The 16,707-nt window shown below is 43.6% G+C and overlaps 1 protein-coding gene across 1 annotated transcript; it reads right to left on the minus strand.

Moving 5' to 3' along the window:
• Positions 1-4,548: 4,548 nt before the first annotated feature.
• On the minus strand, positions 4,549-11,138 carry Zp4 (zona pellucida glycoprotein 4). Its single transcript, XM_021180912.1, is given in 15 exon segments — positions 4,549-4,614; positions 4,616-4,656; positions 4,958-5,043; positions 6,022-6,134; positions 6,415-6,562; positions 6,641-6,830; positions 7,097-7,227; positions 7,991-8,086; positions 8,537-8,726; positions 9,332-9,433; positions 9,436-9,465; positions 10,407-10,515; positions 10,595-10,664; positions 10,666-10,705; positions 10,949-11,138. Coding segments are annotated over 15 exon segments (1,602 nt in total).
• Positions 11,139-16,707: the final 5,569 nt, after the last annotated feature.

Below are 16,707 nucleotides of genomic sequence, written 5' to 3' on the forward strand. Positions count from 1 at the left end.
CAAAGGGTCTCAGGGCTCTGAAAGGCTTTACTCAGCATCTTTAGCCAAAGTAACCTTGTTCTGGTGAGCCAAGGTAATTCTGGACAGGAAACATATTCCAATGGCATGTAGAGGTTAGGTTTCAAACCCTGGACAAAAGGCTGAGGTACCTATTTGACATGTCAAACCAGACACTGGCTGCCAGGTTCTTCCTGTACCCCCCCAGTCCCTACCTGTTACAAGGGCCTGGCTGGCAACCTTCCCCCTTCCCCAAACTCTGCACTTTGCAGCCCAGGCTTTTTCAGTGTCTAATAAGATAAACCAGCGTAATGTGTGTGTGTGTTTTTCTTTCAGTTTGTTTATATGGTGGATTGCATTGACCGATTTTCCTAACTTGAACCGTCTCTCCATCTCTGGGATGAACCCTGATTAGCCATGGCCGATGACCTTTGTGATGTGTACGTGGACTTAGTTTGCAAGTGCTTTATTGAGAATTTTTGCAGATGGAGGGATTGGGACTCCAGCCTAGCTACAAATCCTCCAACCTATGAAGGGACTAAGGTAGCAGAATATATTCCATTTTGTTCTTAAGACTCCATTCTAAGTTAACTTGCCCTTAGAGAGGCATGGCCCCCTTCCTTGAGGTCTGAGAAAAATCACAAAATGTCCCTGGTAGTTGCAAATTAAACACAGTAGTTGCAGCTGGCTGATTACAGCAGAGTGGGCTAAGAAAACATGAATCGTTCCCAGGTCAAGGTGCTCCCTTTTGATGTGTGCTCCCTCCTTGTGGTTTAACCAGGTACTGTAAACTAGTTTCTTGTGCGTGCCCAACTCGCCAGCAAGAATGACGCTGCAATAGGATCCTTCGGCACACATTTATTGGGAGAGTTTGATTGCAGAGGGGAAGAGACCCCAAGCCCAGAACTGATGCTGCTTATATAGGCCTAGGAGAGGTGTGTCTCACACACGGATTGGTTATGCATGGGTTATGCTTACCACTTCATTTGCATGTCTACATCTGATTGGTTAACTTGTCTTTTAACTGATTGGTTAACTTGTCTCTCATATGACTGGTTAACTTGTCTCTCATCTGGTTGGTTAACTTCTCTCTCATCTGATTGGTTAACTTGTCTCTCATCTGATTGGTTAATTTTGGTTAATTCTCAAAACCTCATCTTGGCAAAAAAAACTTTACTGCCTATGTATGCATGGTGGCCAGCGGAAGCCAGCACCACCCTGCAACGGCACATGTGGCTTCCCACACCAGTTAGCTTAAAGACCAACGTTCCTTTATCCTCTCATGTAATTCCAAGGTTTAGAAACCCCTGCTTGCAGTTTTTTCCTTTATAAACACCCTTTACCTAGACCTAGGGATCACTCTCCTTCTTGTTCCTTTAAGAAGGTTGGTGGCCAAAGCTTGAGCTTGAATATAGACCCTCATGTGCTTACATTGGAGTTGTGGTTCCTGGAGGTCTCTTTGGAGTTTTTATAATCTGGGCACAACTCCTATAGTTTGTCATGCTTGCAGGATATGGTGGGGTCTGGAACCCCGCATCATCATCATCAGAGAGACCAGAGAGACTTCCTAGGTATATATACATATATAAAGTTTTAGTGAGAGTTCCAAGACTGTGACTATATGAGATAGTCTGTTATGCCCAGATTTCAGGGTCCCAAAGACCACCAGGAGTCTGAATCCATATGCAAAGCAAAGATCCTTTATTGAAGCTTAAGCTCCACAGACTCCTCCCACATGGTGGATTTGTGCTGAGAGCCTTGATCCTCAATTAGGCAGGGTTTTTATACTAGTTGGAGCAAGGACAGGGTTCTCCAGCTTGGCATTTGCTTTATTTGGCAAGGGGTATCTTGGTGCACTGGGATTGGCCAGTGATGACTTCAGAGAGCTTGAGCAATTTATCTATAACCTCTGAAATTTTAGGCACTTTTCCTCCATTCCCTGATTGGCTCAGGCCCAGGGCAGTTTCTTCCTGAAATTGTTTGTGGTATTTCTATTAACCAGAGTTCAAACCGGGGCCATGCAGCCTCAAGATGGAGTCAGCTTACAAATCAGAGTTTCTCCCATTGCCTCTGCTCCTCAAGTCAACATAAAAGGAGTAAAGGTTTATTTTCCCTGGTTGACCCGTTGCTTTGGGTTCATTGTGCCACAGTGTTATCATAAAGTGCATGGTGGTGGCAGCATATTCACCTCACGACAGTAAAGAAACAGAAAGAGGTGGGTCCAAACATGTCTAATGCACATGCTCCCAATTTCCTAACTTCTTCCCACTAGACCCCGATCTCTCTCATTCTCCCTCTACTTTCCACTCATACCATAAAACTCCCCCTTTAACACAGAGGCCTTTGGAAGACACTATAGCCCACAGCAGGCATGAACTGGTAACCCAAATAATTCAGTCCTGTGCCTGTGGGTTGGGAAGGTGAGTTAGTATAGACTAAAGAGACATTCATTCTACAAGATAGTACTTCTGAAACATCATGAGAAGAGAGATTCTTGGTACAATGTATAGAAAATGAGTTCCTCCCTTTTTGGAGGTCCACAGGACATTAATAGCCTGGAAGGTTTCATATGGAGCCTTTAGCATCAAGAATGTTTTCTTTTGGTAGGCATCTCTTAAGTATAAGTTGCCTCACTTCCATTAAAAGGACAAGATGGTCCTAGGTTGTATAGGTAGTCAGGTTGAGCAAGCCATGAGGAAACAGGCTAGCTAGTAAGCACACCTCCTCCATGGTCTCTGTATCAGCTCCTACTTCCAAGGATTTTGCCTTGATTTATCCACCTTGACTTCTTTCAGTGATGGAGTGTGAGAGGTGTAGGATGAAATTGTAAGCTTAGAAGGGGCACGCTTCTCCTCAGTGAGTAACTACATATGAGGACTGAGCTGGAGCAGGCTTCCTTTCTAGTGGAAGCCTGGATTCCTTGCTTGCTTGGTTAATGTTATTTAGAGCACCCTATACTAAGTTGTTATGATTATGTAGCAAGCTAAGAATACCTCGCTGGTCATGTCTATTTCTCTAAAAGAGGGAACATAACTCAGTTGATCTTTCCCAATTTCCTCTTTCCTTGATTTTTATTGCATTACCTTTCATGATTTTGCTGCTGCTTCTGGGTAGCTTTCTGGTTTCTTACTCCTGTGCTTATAGCACCATGCCTGTCACATAGATCAGGCAACATGTCCAAGTTGAGCAAACTGTAGCACCATGTTGTCAGCAGAGAGTCAAAGGTTGTTGGACATTGAACATGACTGGTACAGGATGAAAGTGAATACTGAACTTCATTTGGGTGACATTTTTCTGGAGTTTTGTGTGTTGTATTTAATAAATTTGGGGTATATTTTAACTTAAAGCTCACCTATACATTATATTCATTTTTCCCACTTAGCCTGATGTAAATGTTTTGTTATGAAATTTGCTTGCTGTTAATATTCTTAGATATAGGTATCCCTTAGTGGAATTATAACTGTTATCTATGTTGAGTAGAAAGAGAGTTGGGAAATCTATTGAGTTGGTAGAGTGGTCACCCAGGATTTACAAAGTTCTGAGTTCAATCTGAGACATGGAACAATGGCAGTTGCCTGTAATCCTAAAACTTTGGGATAGATAGGAGACAGGAAGATTAAGATTTATGGTGAAGTCTGGCTATATTAAGAGTTTGAAACAAGTTTATTCTACTAATGTTCACAAGACTTGCTAACATGGTGGGGGTGAGGAGGGTGCCGCAGTTGTGAATATTCTTGAAATGAAAACATTTTCACTCACTTTGTTCTGCCTTCTGATGATGGCCAAGGTCAGTCAGTTCCTTCAGACAACTGACCTCTATCCCACCACAAATACCCCTGGTCTTCCCTTAGTACTAGAAGCTGTAGTAGTTAAATAGATCTGAACCAACAATAGGCCTATGTTCAGATCTTTTAAATCACTCTTCTATAAGTGAGGACTGTAGCTTTTTAAGGCTTTGCACAGACCAGAAAGCTGCTCCAACCCAGAGATACTTTATGACATTTTTCTATTGTTTTAAATGACAGGGTCTCTTACATAGCCTAGACTGGTCTTTAACTTGTAATTTATCTTGCGAATCCCATGTGTTGTGATTGTAGGTATGTACAGTGACTTCCAGTTATTGGTTTAAACTAGACCCCTTGTGATATGACTGGCCCTCTAAAAATATGAATTTAAAAAGTGGTTCCAGAGTTGTGGCTACTTGAGGATTAGTTTCTCTGCTTAACACTTTTTTTTTCTTGCCAGAGCCTTTTCTCAAGTTTATAAAGCATGGTCAATCAATCAATATTAGCTATGTATGTGTAGTTCCCCCATCCCCCACACCTTGAATTGTATTCTTTAAAAACATTGTTTTGCTTAGGTAGGAGAGTTAACATAAGAGGACAACATGTTACTCTATGCTTGAGTGAGATGCCCTTCTCCTAAGTGAGAAAGGTGAGACGCTAAGGTAGTTGAAGAGTTCATCTAGAGTCAGACTATCTTTTTCAAATTAAAAATTCATTCCAAGCTGGCAATGCAGTCAGTTTTATTGAGACTCTTGGCTTGGGATATTTATATCCATTTTCTGATGGCCAAGTAGGATACTACCAAGACTCCAATGATGATCACGGTTGCAGAAAAGCCCCATTACTCACAGAGCAGTAGAATCCACAGGGGTGCCTGTGGAATGGGAAGGTGAGTAAGTATAAACTGAAAGACCCAAGACACTCTAGATCTTGACAGAGTAAGTAATCTGCAGAAATGATGGTTTCTTTTGCAGGAACGTACACACTGAACAGTAAGGAACAGGGCAAGAAAGCAATCTTTAAGGATAAGGGGAGTAATAGTGCCTTTCTATATAGCACAGGTTGCCCTTGACTGAGCAATTCTCCTGCCTCAGCTTTCCAAGTGCTGAGATTAAAAGCATTCGAGATTGTAACTAGCTAAAAAGTAGCTATCAATTTGATGTCCTTCAGCTCACTCGAGTGTCTAGGAAGCATGTCTTCAGAGTCCTTAGAGGCTTGGAGGAGGATCACGGGACCTTTGCTAGATATGCTGGTACGAGAGCTTGTAATTTATTGCAAATTATCAGTCATATACACAAGCCAAGAGTGAGGGTAGGGGGTAAGGTACAAAGCCAAGTGCTGTAAGCCACACATTTCAGGCCCCACACTGTATAAAAACCTGTTTGTGTGTTAATATAAACCCAACAAAGTCTAAGATTTTCTATTTATCTCTACAAAAGTGTTCTTTTGGTTTCATAAAGATTTGGACATTGATAATCACATTCAGTGACCACCTCTGAATCCCCCACTCAACTATCATCCTCTCCTAGAAAGGGGACATAGGCAGCAGCACTCAGTTATTTTTATATTCCATAGAGCATATGTCCAAACCAGAAGTGAGGCCACAGCTGTAGTAATCCTATATCTATTTAGGAACTAAATGATCTGGAAAACGTCAATCTATCATCTTTACAAGTGGGAATAATGAGCATGATTAAAATTGGTTTGAGTTACTAGGAGTTAAATTTTCTTATATAAAACATTTAAGGATTCAAGAATTGTAGTGATTCAGAGACTAGTCAAGTGGGAATGCATCAAGTAGAAGCATGTATATATATAATGTGGTCTGGGTCTGGCCAACTCCAGATTATATTGTGTGTCTATGGTTCTTGGACCTGTAAACCTTCAAGACATATTGAAAACCTGGTCAGGTAGGTCCAGACCCTCTACTTTTGTGATCAGGCCAAATGTTAAAAAAGAAAAAGTTGACATGTGGCTGAGGAAATAGATCAGTAAAGTGAACGCAAACACGAAGACCTGAGTTTGACCCCAGAACTCATATTTTAAAAGTCTGGATCTGATGCTGTGTACTTTTTGATTCAGCCATATGCTAGTCCTTGGTTGGCTTCTGACTTAATCAAATTGTTTGTGTTTTGAAAACCAGAAATTCTGGCATTCTGGCCATCTCTGGAATCTTTATTAATAAAATGATCCCTTAGTTTGATGGCTGAGGCTAACATGGTAGGATTTCAGGATTCACCTAGGTCTGAAATGTAGACAGCTTAGGTACTCACTCCTGGAAGCAGGACAGACTATCGCACAGGATGGCATCCCAGCAGGCTGGCAGACTGATGCACTGCAGTGCAGGTATACCTGATGTTGATAAACAAATGTCACATTATAGACATCTTTCATATCAGACATTTTCCAACCACATACCTCATCTCTCCAAGAAGCCGAGAAAGCATTAAAAGCATCTTAATGTGCCTAAGTTAATGTCACAATTGTCCTGAAGAACCAGAGTCCAGTTGACAGATGTGACTTGTGTGCTTGGTACATAAAACAGCCCTCAACACCATGAGCCAGTGCCAAAGGTCAAAGAGCCACCTTAGAGAGGTGGTGGGACTTTACGGGTACAGAAGAGATGCTGTACCTGTCCACTTAAAACCTGCTTCTCCATTACAGCACTTATGAAGCTGAAGGTAGCTATGCTGAAGTGCTGGTGATGAGACAGAAAGGGACTTGATGCTTTCTGGACAGGGATCCTTTTGGTCCGATAGTTGTCTCCAGCATATGGGCATTTAAGCAAAGAGACACAGTTGTAGGGATGTGCTTATTTGGGAGACCCACTCATACAGATACATGGGGGATCCACTTACCCCTTCACCAGGATTGGCCATTGTGGTTGATGAAAAGGATTAGAGCCAGGTGTGGCCCAACATTGCTCTAGCAGCAGACCCAATGAGGGGCCTGTTCTGTGAATGATGGAGACCTCCACATAAAAAGGATCTTTGAGGAATTTTACCAGTAGGTAGGCATCAGAACCATAGTAAGAACCATAGCTTTTATCTGCACAAAGAAAACCAGAATCAAAGCAGGGTTAGGGAATAACTTAGTAAAATTCCTGCCTGTATAAATATGAGGACCTGAACTTGACCTTCAGAAATCATGTAAAAAGAACAGGCTTGATGCTCTGTGCTCCTAACTCTAGAGCTGGCAAAGCAGAGTCAAGAAACTAAGCCAATGAGAAATCCTGCCTCAGGAAACAAGGTTTATCTGAGGTGGATCTCCTACCTTAGGCTTCAGGCTGGAATTAGCAAGTAGGCAGAGCTTACCCTTGGCAATCTGAAATTCCAGAGAGAGGGGCCCAGCCTCAGTCTTAGAAAGGGGTGGTGGGAGAGCCAGCACTTGCATGTTAATTGGGGATGTGTTGCTGAGAGCAGAGTAAGTACAGCTGACTCAGAGACTGTAGTGGGGAAAACAAAATCTTAGTAGCCAGAGTGTGCTGGCCACACCTGCCGATTTTCACTCCTGAGGATCAAGCCATGGGTGTTTTCCAAGTCCATATATACAGCAGAGATAATTTCTGCCCTTAGAGTTATTTTTCCATTATCTTTATACAAATAGCTCCAGTATGAGTTGGTGAGAAACACTACATAAGAAACAGGTGTGCTGCATAAGATGGGTGACTAGTGCAAAGCAGGTGAACTTCTTCCAGGTGAGGGGATATGAAGCCTGAAAATGGTGTCAAGAAACCCAGGTGAAAGGCGCCCATGGAGGCTCTCAATGCAAGGATGAGCCTAGGACTGGAAAGACAGAAACCATTAAGCATTTAGAGAGGAAAGGAACATGAGAGCCATTTCACAGGAAGGCAATAATGGTAGTAGTATTTTTTGCTTTAACCTACAGAAGTGAAGCTCAAGTTATGAGACCTGGCAAAGTAGGGTCTGAAAGGCACTGTTTTGGTTACAGTCTAGACAAGGGGAAAACGAGGCTCAGATGAGAAACTTATCCCCAGGAGGTAGAAAACAGAAGACTGTATGAGGCAGAGATGAATTGGGAACAGCAACCCAGGTGATCTTAAGCAGTAGCATATGTGAGTAGCAACCACGGTAGCAGGTGGACTCACCTACTATTGAGAAGTGTTCTCCTGTGGGTTCAGTTTACCCCAGGATTCTTGGCTCATGAGAAAGAGGACTTCTGGTCTCTCAGGTCAAAACTGACTCTACCTGAAGTTGCTGTCTCGGGTAATAGAGCTTCTGCCCCAAGCTTGCACATCCCAAATGGCCACTAGCTCATTTTTGTACACGGCCTGGTCTCCAGTATATTGGATAAAGAGATGCCTGTTATTTCAGTCTGTTGGCTGACTACTACATACATGTTGCCCTACAGAGAGGCAGGAGGTCCTGGCTGTGAATAACTTGGGAAAGTATGGTGTATAGGTGATGCAGAATCAAGGAATAAGAGGATTTAAGTACTGAGACTAGGCAAGTGGGCCACCTGAATGCAAGTCAGCATCCTCCTGTGTACCCTAGATCCCAGAAGTGTAACTTGCTCCTTATATTTACTCCCTATAGGATGGTAGGATCAACAACAGAGTCATTTGCTGAATGCCCCCAGAAGTGTCCACCCTCTAAGCAGGGCCTTTTGTTCTAGAGACTGTTCTAGATACCAGGCAGTGGTCAGGACTGTTCTTCATGACTGTAATATCTCAACTTTTCTTCTCTCAATCACTAGGGCACTGCACTTCCAGCCCAGTACCTCAAGATGCTCTTACCTGCCGTGTGTTCCCACAGGAAGTAAATGGAAATTGGAACAGGACAAAGGTGGATGTCATCATCACAGGATCACACCCACTGCTGTTCCTGAAGAGCAAGGATAGGGAATCCAAGTGCAGGGGTGGCGAGGTTGCATTCCTGAACACAGCAATGGAAAAGCAGCCCTCCCTGGTACAACGGGAGGTCACTGGGACACCAGAGATGGGTGAGATCAAGTCATTCTCGAGACAGAGCCAGGTGGATCTCAGGCTAATGACTCAGTTGCTTCAGATGCCCCCATAGCAAAGTTGGAATTCCCACCAATGGGAACAGGCTCCTAATGACCCTACTCTAGGGACTTGTCAGGGCAGGAGAGGGAGCACCTGCCTTGTTTTACTGATTAGAACTGGGCTCTCAGTGCTTAATGTACTAGAAAACTTGTATCAAGCTTGATATGGGGTCTGTGTAAAAATCATCACTTAGGGATGATTCTCTCTAAACACAATCTTAGACTATGACACACTGCAGTGGCTGTTCCTTGGGAAAACGAGTTAGTTAAGTACCTGTCACATAAGACTTAATTTCCTAATGTCCCTGCAGGTTTCCTCTATGTTTGATATCTAGGAGATTAGACAGTGAAAGACTATAGGTTAGACAGCAAAAGGCTATTGAAAGTTCTAGATCTAGTCAGCAATGCTCACCTACTAGCAACCAGTTCTTAATTTACACTCTGCATAAAGCTTTCCCTGCTCTGGTCTCATCAGAAGTCACTAAGCCCCTTTCTCAGCTGATTTCAGAGATGGAAGCATGCACCTGTGTTTCCATAGTAACAGGAACCTTCCTTTTCCTCTTCAGAGCTGTAGCAGCAGACCACCTCTTCACAGTCTCCTCTGGAGATGGGCGAGGGAGCACAGGACTGCACACTTCAGCACTTGGTGCATCTCGAGCTGGATATTAAGAAGGAAGGAAAGCTCAGGTTGGACAGCAGGATGGTCTGTCAGTGTGCCGTCCTGTCAGAGAGCCTGGGCTTAGAACTCTGGAACATCCAGACAGCCTCAAAAAGCCTATTGACTCTGTTCATCTGCAGATTAAATCCCAAAGGAAGGTCAAGGTTAAGTCACCTTGTCGGAGACTTTCAAAGTGGAACCCTTCTGAGGAGAGCAGTCTCTTAGCATGTTGTAGGAGCAGCGGGGCTCTTCACATGCCTTCCACTGACCACCTTTCTGGCTCCTCAGAGGGACTTACCAAGCTATGCCGTCGGTTAGAGATACCACAGGAGCTTTTCAAATCATAGGACTCCCAATAGGTTTTGAGTATAGCCCATGACTCATTTGGATCTCATCCCCCATCCTGCTATGTTTCAGGAAACTAGGTAGTGGGAAGAGAGGATTTGAGTTTTTAATCTGTTCTAATCATGATTAAAGGGTTCTCAGACCACCAGAGAAGAATTCCCTAGTTAAATGATAAAGCATCCCCAGCTGGCGGTGGGAGACTGCAGGCTGAGATGGCTTCTCTGGCTATTTCCTACTGCTAGCTTGAGTTCTCTGCTCTTTTCAGAGAGTGGTGGAGGCTCCTGGGTCCTGTTGGGTTAACTCTCTTTGAATTCCAACTTTGCAAATCGCAGGTGAGGCTGCTTGACAGTCACATGGTGAGAGGAGTGACAAAACCTGCAGCTTTGGGGGCTGGGAAGTAAGGTGCCAAGATGGAACCACGCCCAGCCTCAGCTACAGTCTCCTTACAGTCAGTTTTCCTAAGGTCTGGCATGGAGGGAGGGAAGAGTTGAGAAATTGTCTTCTTAGCCATCAGTTGCTGCTGCTACCCAGAGGAGGCAGCAGTATCTCAAGAGCACCTTCTAGGCAAGACCCTCCCGAGCCCTAATGCTTTCTGCACTTACTGTGAAGATCCAAAGGGCACTTAAGCAGTCTCTCTCTTGTTCCTGTCATATTTCCAGCTACATCTACCTCTTGCACACCGACCATCATGACATAATGGGAGCCCTGAAGAGATGAGCAACAGCAACAGATATCAGCTTGGCTGAGGGTAAGAGGGAGCCTCTTCTGGCAGGAGTCTACTTACTTCTAGAGTGACATTGTAGGTGGCTTCCAATACCAAAAATCCATCAGTTCTGTCCATCACCCATGTACCAGTCAGAGTCATTCTTAAGCCTGTGGGGCAGCCCTTGGCTATCTAGGGCAGGTGGAACATGAAAAGCACGGGGGTTAATCAGCTGTCACATCATCCATCGGTGGACAACCAGCCCCACCACTTGACCCCAAGCGACTTCCATCATTCAGAACAATACAAGAGAAAGTAGGTTTGGAAGTGGCAGTTTTGACTATTCATTCTGTAGACAGGGTCTGTGGAGGTCTTGAAAGGAGGAGTGTTGAGACAGGAAGCTTAAGGGTAGGTTTCTCAATGAGTCTGACTTACCCCAAGCTGTTAGCACGGGACTCTCTGCCTCCAGGCTGAGGTTCACAATAAACTGGAAGCTCTGTAACCCGCAGTGGAGCACACCTGGCAACTCAGTCACATGCTGGCCACTCAAGGGAGGACAGAATGGGAAACACAGTAAGATGCTTGGCAGAAGCCACAGAGTGCTCCTTAGAGCCTGCTTAGCCATTCTTTCTCCTTCACTAGCCTAGCATCTGTGGCGAGAGTGCTTTGTGTATATATGAAGGCTTGGTTTGGGGCAAATTTATCTTTACAGTCTGCAGGTGGAGGGACTTTAGACAGGGTGACTTCTTTCTTCTGGGAGCACAGTCTACAGATGCTTCCCATTAAATATTATAATCTTCTGGTCTCCAGAGTTGGGTTGACATGTTTCTTCTGGCCAAAGGCAGGTTTCTCGAGTTAGCCGTATGTAGAACTTGTTCTACCAGCTGGTCTTCAGAGGACAGAGAATGACTGCCTTCTAGAATTTTGCATTCTAGGGTGAGGATCCTAGATGCAGTGAGCAGGCAAGTGATAAATGACAGGACCTGGGAACTGAGTAGGTTTCTACCTCTCTGCATTTTGGGTTTTCTATCTGGAAAAAAAATGAGGATAGTCCTGACATTACTGTGCTTACGGATGCTGTGAGAGGTTTAGATCAAATACACAGCACCATGCTTGGCCAAACAGGGAGAGCTCAATGTCTTTGGGTTGAGATTAGCATCTTCCTTCTTTGGTCCAAGCTTTCATAGGAAGTCACTTTGCAGTTGTCTTAAAATCCCAAGATCACTTAAACCTGATTCCTGAGTCAAGTTGGTTTAGAACTTTGCCCTGGCATTCAGAGAGAATGCTATCATGTTTTTATAATCTGTCATCCCAGTACTCTGGACATAGAAGCAGGGGAACAAAAATATTCAAGGTCATATTTGGCTACATATCATATCAAGTTGGGTTCTTGTTTGGTCTATATAAAAGCCCACCTTAAAAAAGATAAACAAAAATAAAACCACCCACAAACTATGGAGGGAAAATTAGAGGATTATGTGAGCCAGTTAGTAGGCAGGGAATATGAACAGGAATCCATGTGTTTTCCTTGTGACAGAGTGAGGAGTTTTCTGAGAGAGGCTGGAAGCACCTCTGGACTTTCTTTTCAACAAGGCAGAATGAAGGGTCATCCAGAGTTACTTGGAGGTGATGACTCTGTCAATGGGCTCTTCTTGTCTTCCCTTCCCCTCTCTCTGCACAGGGTGGGGATGGGTGGGGCTCACAGGATGTGCTGTTAGGAGCTATCTTGTGGTGTATCCCCCTGTTCCTTTCTGCCTTTGTCTCTGCTCTCCTGTTTGCCCTCATCCTTGTTGTGATGACTACCAGGGGTACAAGTCCATCCTTTGCCATCTTGGGACCAGGAGGCCTACTAGTTAGCCTGTCTTCCACAGGAATGTGTATATATATATATATATATATATATATTAATCTCAATCTCTATCTCCGTCTTTCTATCTGTCAATAGAAAAAGAGATTTAAGAGAGAAATGAGTAAATTAAATGATAAAGGAAGTGGGAGCTGAAATTCAAACTTTGTGGTAAGAATTTATGGATAGCCTGGTTAGGTGCTTGCCTTCTTTCATCTCGTAAGCTCATCTAGTCACATGGGTGGACTTGACACTGCAGATGACAGGAAGTCTGAGCACTGTCAACCAGTGGCCTTTCTCTCAACATCCCTTCTATTGTCATAAAAGTAGTCAACCATCATGACTTCTAAATGTGACATTTAAAACCCACACATGAAGTGAAAGACCCTTAACTCTAGAGAGTTTAAGCAACTTACATTATGGCTCCTGGTGAGCATTTCCTGCGCACTATTACTTCTGAAAGGCTGTGATGAATTCTTCCTCTACTCTTACTCTCCTGTGTAAGACAAGGAGGACAGAAACAATAAGCTTGATGGCCAGATGATTGGCATCTGGGTAGGCCTTTGATTGGTAGTTGTGACTACAACATGGCTAAGCTATTCATATGGTTGTGGGTGGTAATAGATGATTTTCTATGTATTTCCCAGACAATCAAAGACTCGATTTGTGTTCTTTACCATTTTTTCCAAATCAAACAGATCTCTCCATGCCATTGAGTTTTGAGAATGACATTCCACTTTCCTGAGTACAAAGGCTATTTAATGCTGGAGGACAATGTAGAGATACGATGTTTAATATGTCAGATGCCAAGGTGTGTGCGTGGGAGAGAGCAGGGATTTGTAACTTCTCTCTGTGGTAGCTTTAAGGCTACCCTAATAAGTACATCTCCTGGGGCATTCAGAACAACAGTATGTTGGTACGCATCAGAGGACACTCAGAGCATGAGTTCGTGGTATCTACAGGGCCACAGTGAAATACCCAGGAGAGGTTGCTTTAATCTCTTCCAGCTTCCCCTAGCTGCCAGCAACCTTTAGCTGTCCTTGTAGGCCTGGTACTCTCATCTCTGGTCCCACATGCCATATGCCCTTTGTGTCTTCATTCAGCCCTCTATCCATGTCTTTCTCTAGGTCCAAATGACCTTTAAAAAAGTGGACATTGACCCTACTGGATTAAGATCTATGACAATGACTTCAGTTTTTGTATGGATATGTGTAAAGACCCTATTTCCAAATAATAAAAGCCATGTTCTGAGACTCTGGGCTTAGGATTCAACCTATCTTCATGGAGGGTGGAGCTATTTATACAAACTATGACATCCTGAAGACTTGTCAACATATACCAGACAAGCTAGTCTTTTAGACAAGATGTTGAGAGAGAGATTAAGAAAAAAAAGAAAATGCTATTTCTTTGTTAAAATTCCCTTCCTTGCCTTGACTGTACTGAAGGGATTATAATTTCTTTTCTTTTTGAGGGAGGGGATCGGTTTTGCACCCAGTGGTGACTGAGTAGGTTGGGTCTAATATTGATCCATCTTATTCTCGAGATGCACCTGTTCTAACCATGTTGTCTGGCCACAAGCCTTTGTATATTCAGTCTTTTCTTTATGGCCTCTAGTAGCCTTCACCTTAATTTGCCCTGTTTTTCTCTTTCCCTTGGGACACAGGTTTAAAGGGTCCATCCCTGAGATCAAAGCACCAGGACTGCCTGGTGGCTTGTGAAAAATCCAAAATTTGACCCTTATTTCAGGTGATTCAAGTAGAGGCTGGAGTGGGCTGGGGCTGTGTGCTATAACTGCAGAGCTTCCAGGTCATCTGGATCCTACTCCACCTGGAGGAAATGCTGCAGATGACAGGGGGTTGGCAGAAACTTTTCTGCAGGCCTCACCTAGGAGGACTCCCCTAGCCCCCTCCCCCAACTCACACAGGAGGTGCCTCCTGCCGGGTTAGCTTTTCTCCTCAGCATCTCTGCCCCACTTGAGACTCTGTTTTCACCTTGAGGCTAAGAGTTTCAAGGTGGATCAAACTCCCCTTTGTATTTGCCCTTCACTAACCTCATATACTAAGACAATATTGGTTAAATAAGTAAATGATTTTCCCCTAAGTTTTTTACTTTTAGTCAATTAGAAAATTTTATAAACAAAACAATCCAGCCACAAAAGAGCATTCTGGGGCTGGGATTGTAGTTTGGTTGATAGGTGGGTTGCCTAGCTAGCATGCCTGAGGTCCCTTGTTTGATGTCCAGTACTATATACACTAGTTATAGGGGTGCACACTTGTCCTTCTATCACACCAGAGGTGGAGGCAGGGGGATCAGAAGTTAAAGTTCACCTTGGGCTACATAAAGTGTTGGAGGCTGGAGGAGACTACAGAAGATTAAAAACAAAAACTCAGGAAACAAGCACACAAAGCAAATGATGCTGACAGGGAGCTTGTGCATGTCACACTTGACAAAGATGGCATGCTTCATCCTGGCATGGACACCTTGAGCAGACACTGGACCATGCTATGTCTTGTTCATATCACTTTGCATTTGAGACTGTCTCTTCAAAGCGTTTGGTCTCTCTGTAGGAACCTAATAAAGCTGGCCTGGAGCAGGAGGCCTGTGGAGTCTGGATCCTGCTGCTTTCAGACGCAAACCATTCCATGACCTGAATCCAGGGCAGCCTGACTTCATTATTTTGCATAGTACACCATGTGTGCACTTGAGAGCTTTTTCAAGTAAGTCAGTGCTGGTCTGCTCTGGGTATCCAAGCTGCACTATCTTTTTTTCCTTATCAACTCTCTAAACATTTACTATATAAATGAGAATAAGTAAAACACCTTCCCCACATCTTAATTTTTTTCGGAATTTCTTGCATTTATATTGTTATTAATTTAAAATTGAATTAAGCCTTGATAAACAGAATAGTGTTAATCATTACATTTAGTTTATATCTTGGGTTGGTTTTCTCTCCCATTACTCTCTCCGTGATGGCCCATCTCCCAGTCCTTTGATTTGGCTCATTTTTTCCCTGAAATATGCCCTTTAACAATATTTCAGTAAGACCTTTGAGCTCCAAACTCTTTGGAAGCCCTAGGGCCGCCGACATGACTCAGCATGGACAAAGTGTAAAGTAGCTTGCTTACAGATGCTGAAGAGGCATGCCCACAGTTAGCACTTACGCCTGCACCCGTGACTGGGGGAATTCCAGTTCAAAGTGCCTTGCAGAGCTTTCCTAGTAAGGGTCTTTCTTGGGAACTGACTAGCGGCCTCTCCTGGGCTCCTTTGGTGACTGGCAACCCACACCTGATTCTTGCCTTCCGTGCATACTTAAACCACTGTGGGCAGACTTCCAGAAATGATGGAAATTATTACAAGGGCAAATTTAGCTAACAGCTGCAGAAAACTCTCTTGTGGATCTGAGATGGGAATTGGCTACAGCACTGGGTAATGAATGAGTCCAATCTGTGTAAAAGACTGGGGTCATGCTTGTTAGAGTGCCCCCCCCCCCACTGTCACTGCTGAGAGCAAGGCTCTGGCAGGGATTTAACATAGCATTTTCAAAATGTCATTAGTGAAAAATTAATAATACAAAACACTTGAAGGGTCAAGGAAATCATCTCACTTTCAGTAGCAAACGAGAGTTCTGGAAAGTTCCCTTTGCTTTCACTTTCAGCAAGCAGAAATGAAGGAATGGATAGGAGGATCAGATCTCTCCCCCTCTCTCCAAACTGCATCATGACACTGGGGATCATTTCATCTCAAATTGGGTTGGGCTGTCCTGTGACATGCCATGCATTTCTCTGTACTCAAGGAATCAGAAGAGTTTTGTCCTTTGAACATGAACAAAAAGGTGTGTGTGTTGCTTGTGCACACCTGCACACACATGTATGTGCTTGCTCCTGTATGATATGTATTTGCATGTAAGTGAATGCCAGAGGTTAACCATCGCTGTGGTCTCTCAGACACTGTCCATCTTGTTTTTATTGAAATAATCTCTCACTGACCAGAGCTTTGCGAAGTAAGCTAGGAGTTCCTGTGACCTGTTGTTTCCATCTCTCTAGTTTGGGGTTAACATCTAGCATTTTTATGAGTTCTAGACTCAAACTCAGGGCCTTCTGCTTGCAAGACAAGCAACATACTGACTAAGCTATTATACAAGCTTCTAGAATGGCTCCTTCTTGGTTAAGAATTCTAGGCTTTGAAGATAGGCTTTTTTAAAAACAAGATTTGCTTTTTATAAACACTGTTGTGATCTATCTATCTATATAAAATCACACACATACATACACACATACATGTTTTGGTTATTAGACTTACAATTCCTTTAGATTACATCATTTAGACAAACATCTCAGTCATTAAGGGA

Source organism: Mus caroli, unplaced genomic scaffold (assembly GCF_978045245.1).
Source record: "Mus caroli unplaced genomic scaffold, Mus_caroli_1 scaffold_15, whole genome shotgun sequence".
Classification (NCBI taxonomy): domain Eukaryota; kingdom Metazoa; phylum Chordata; class Mammalia; order Rodentia; family Muridae; genus Mus; species Mus caroli.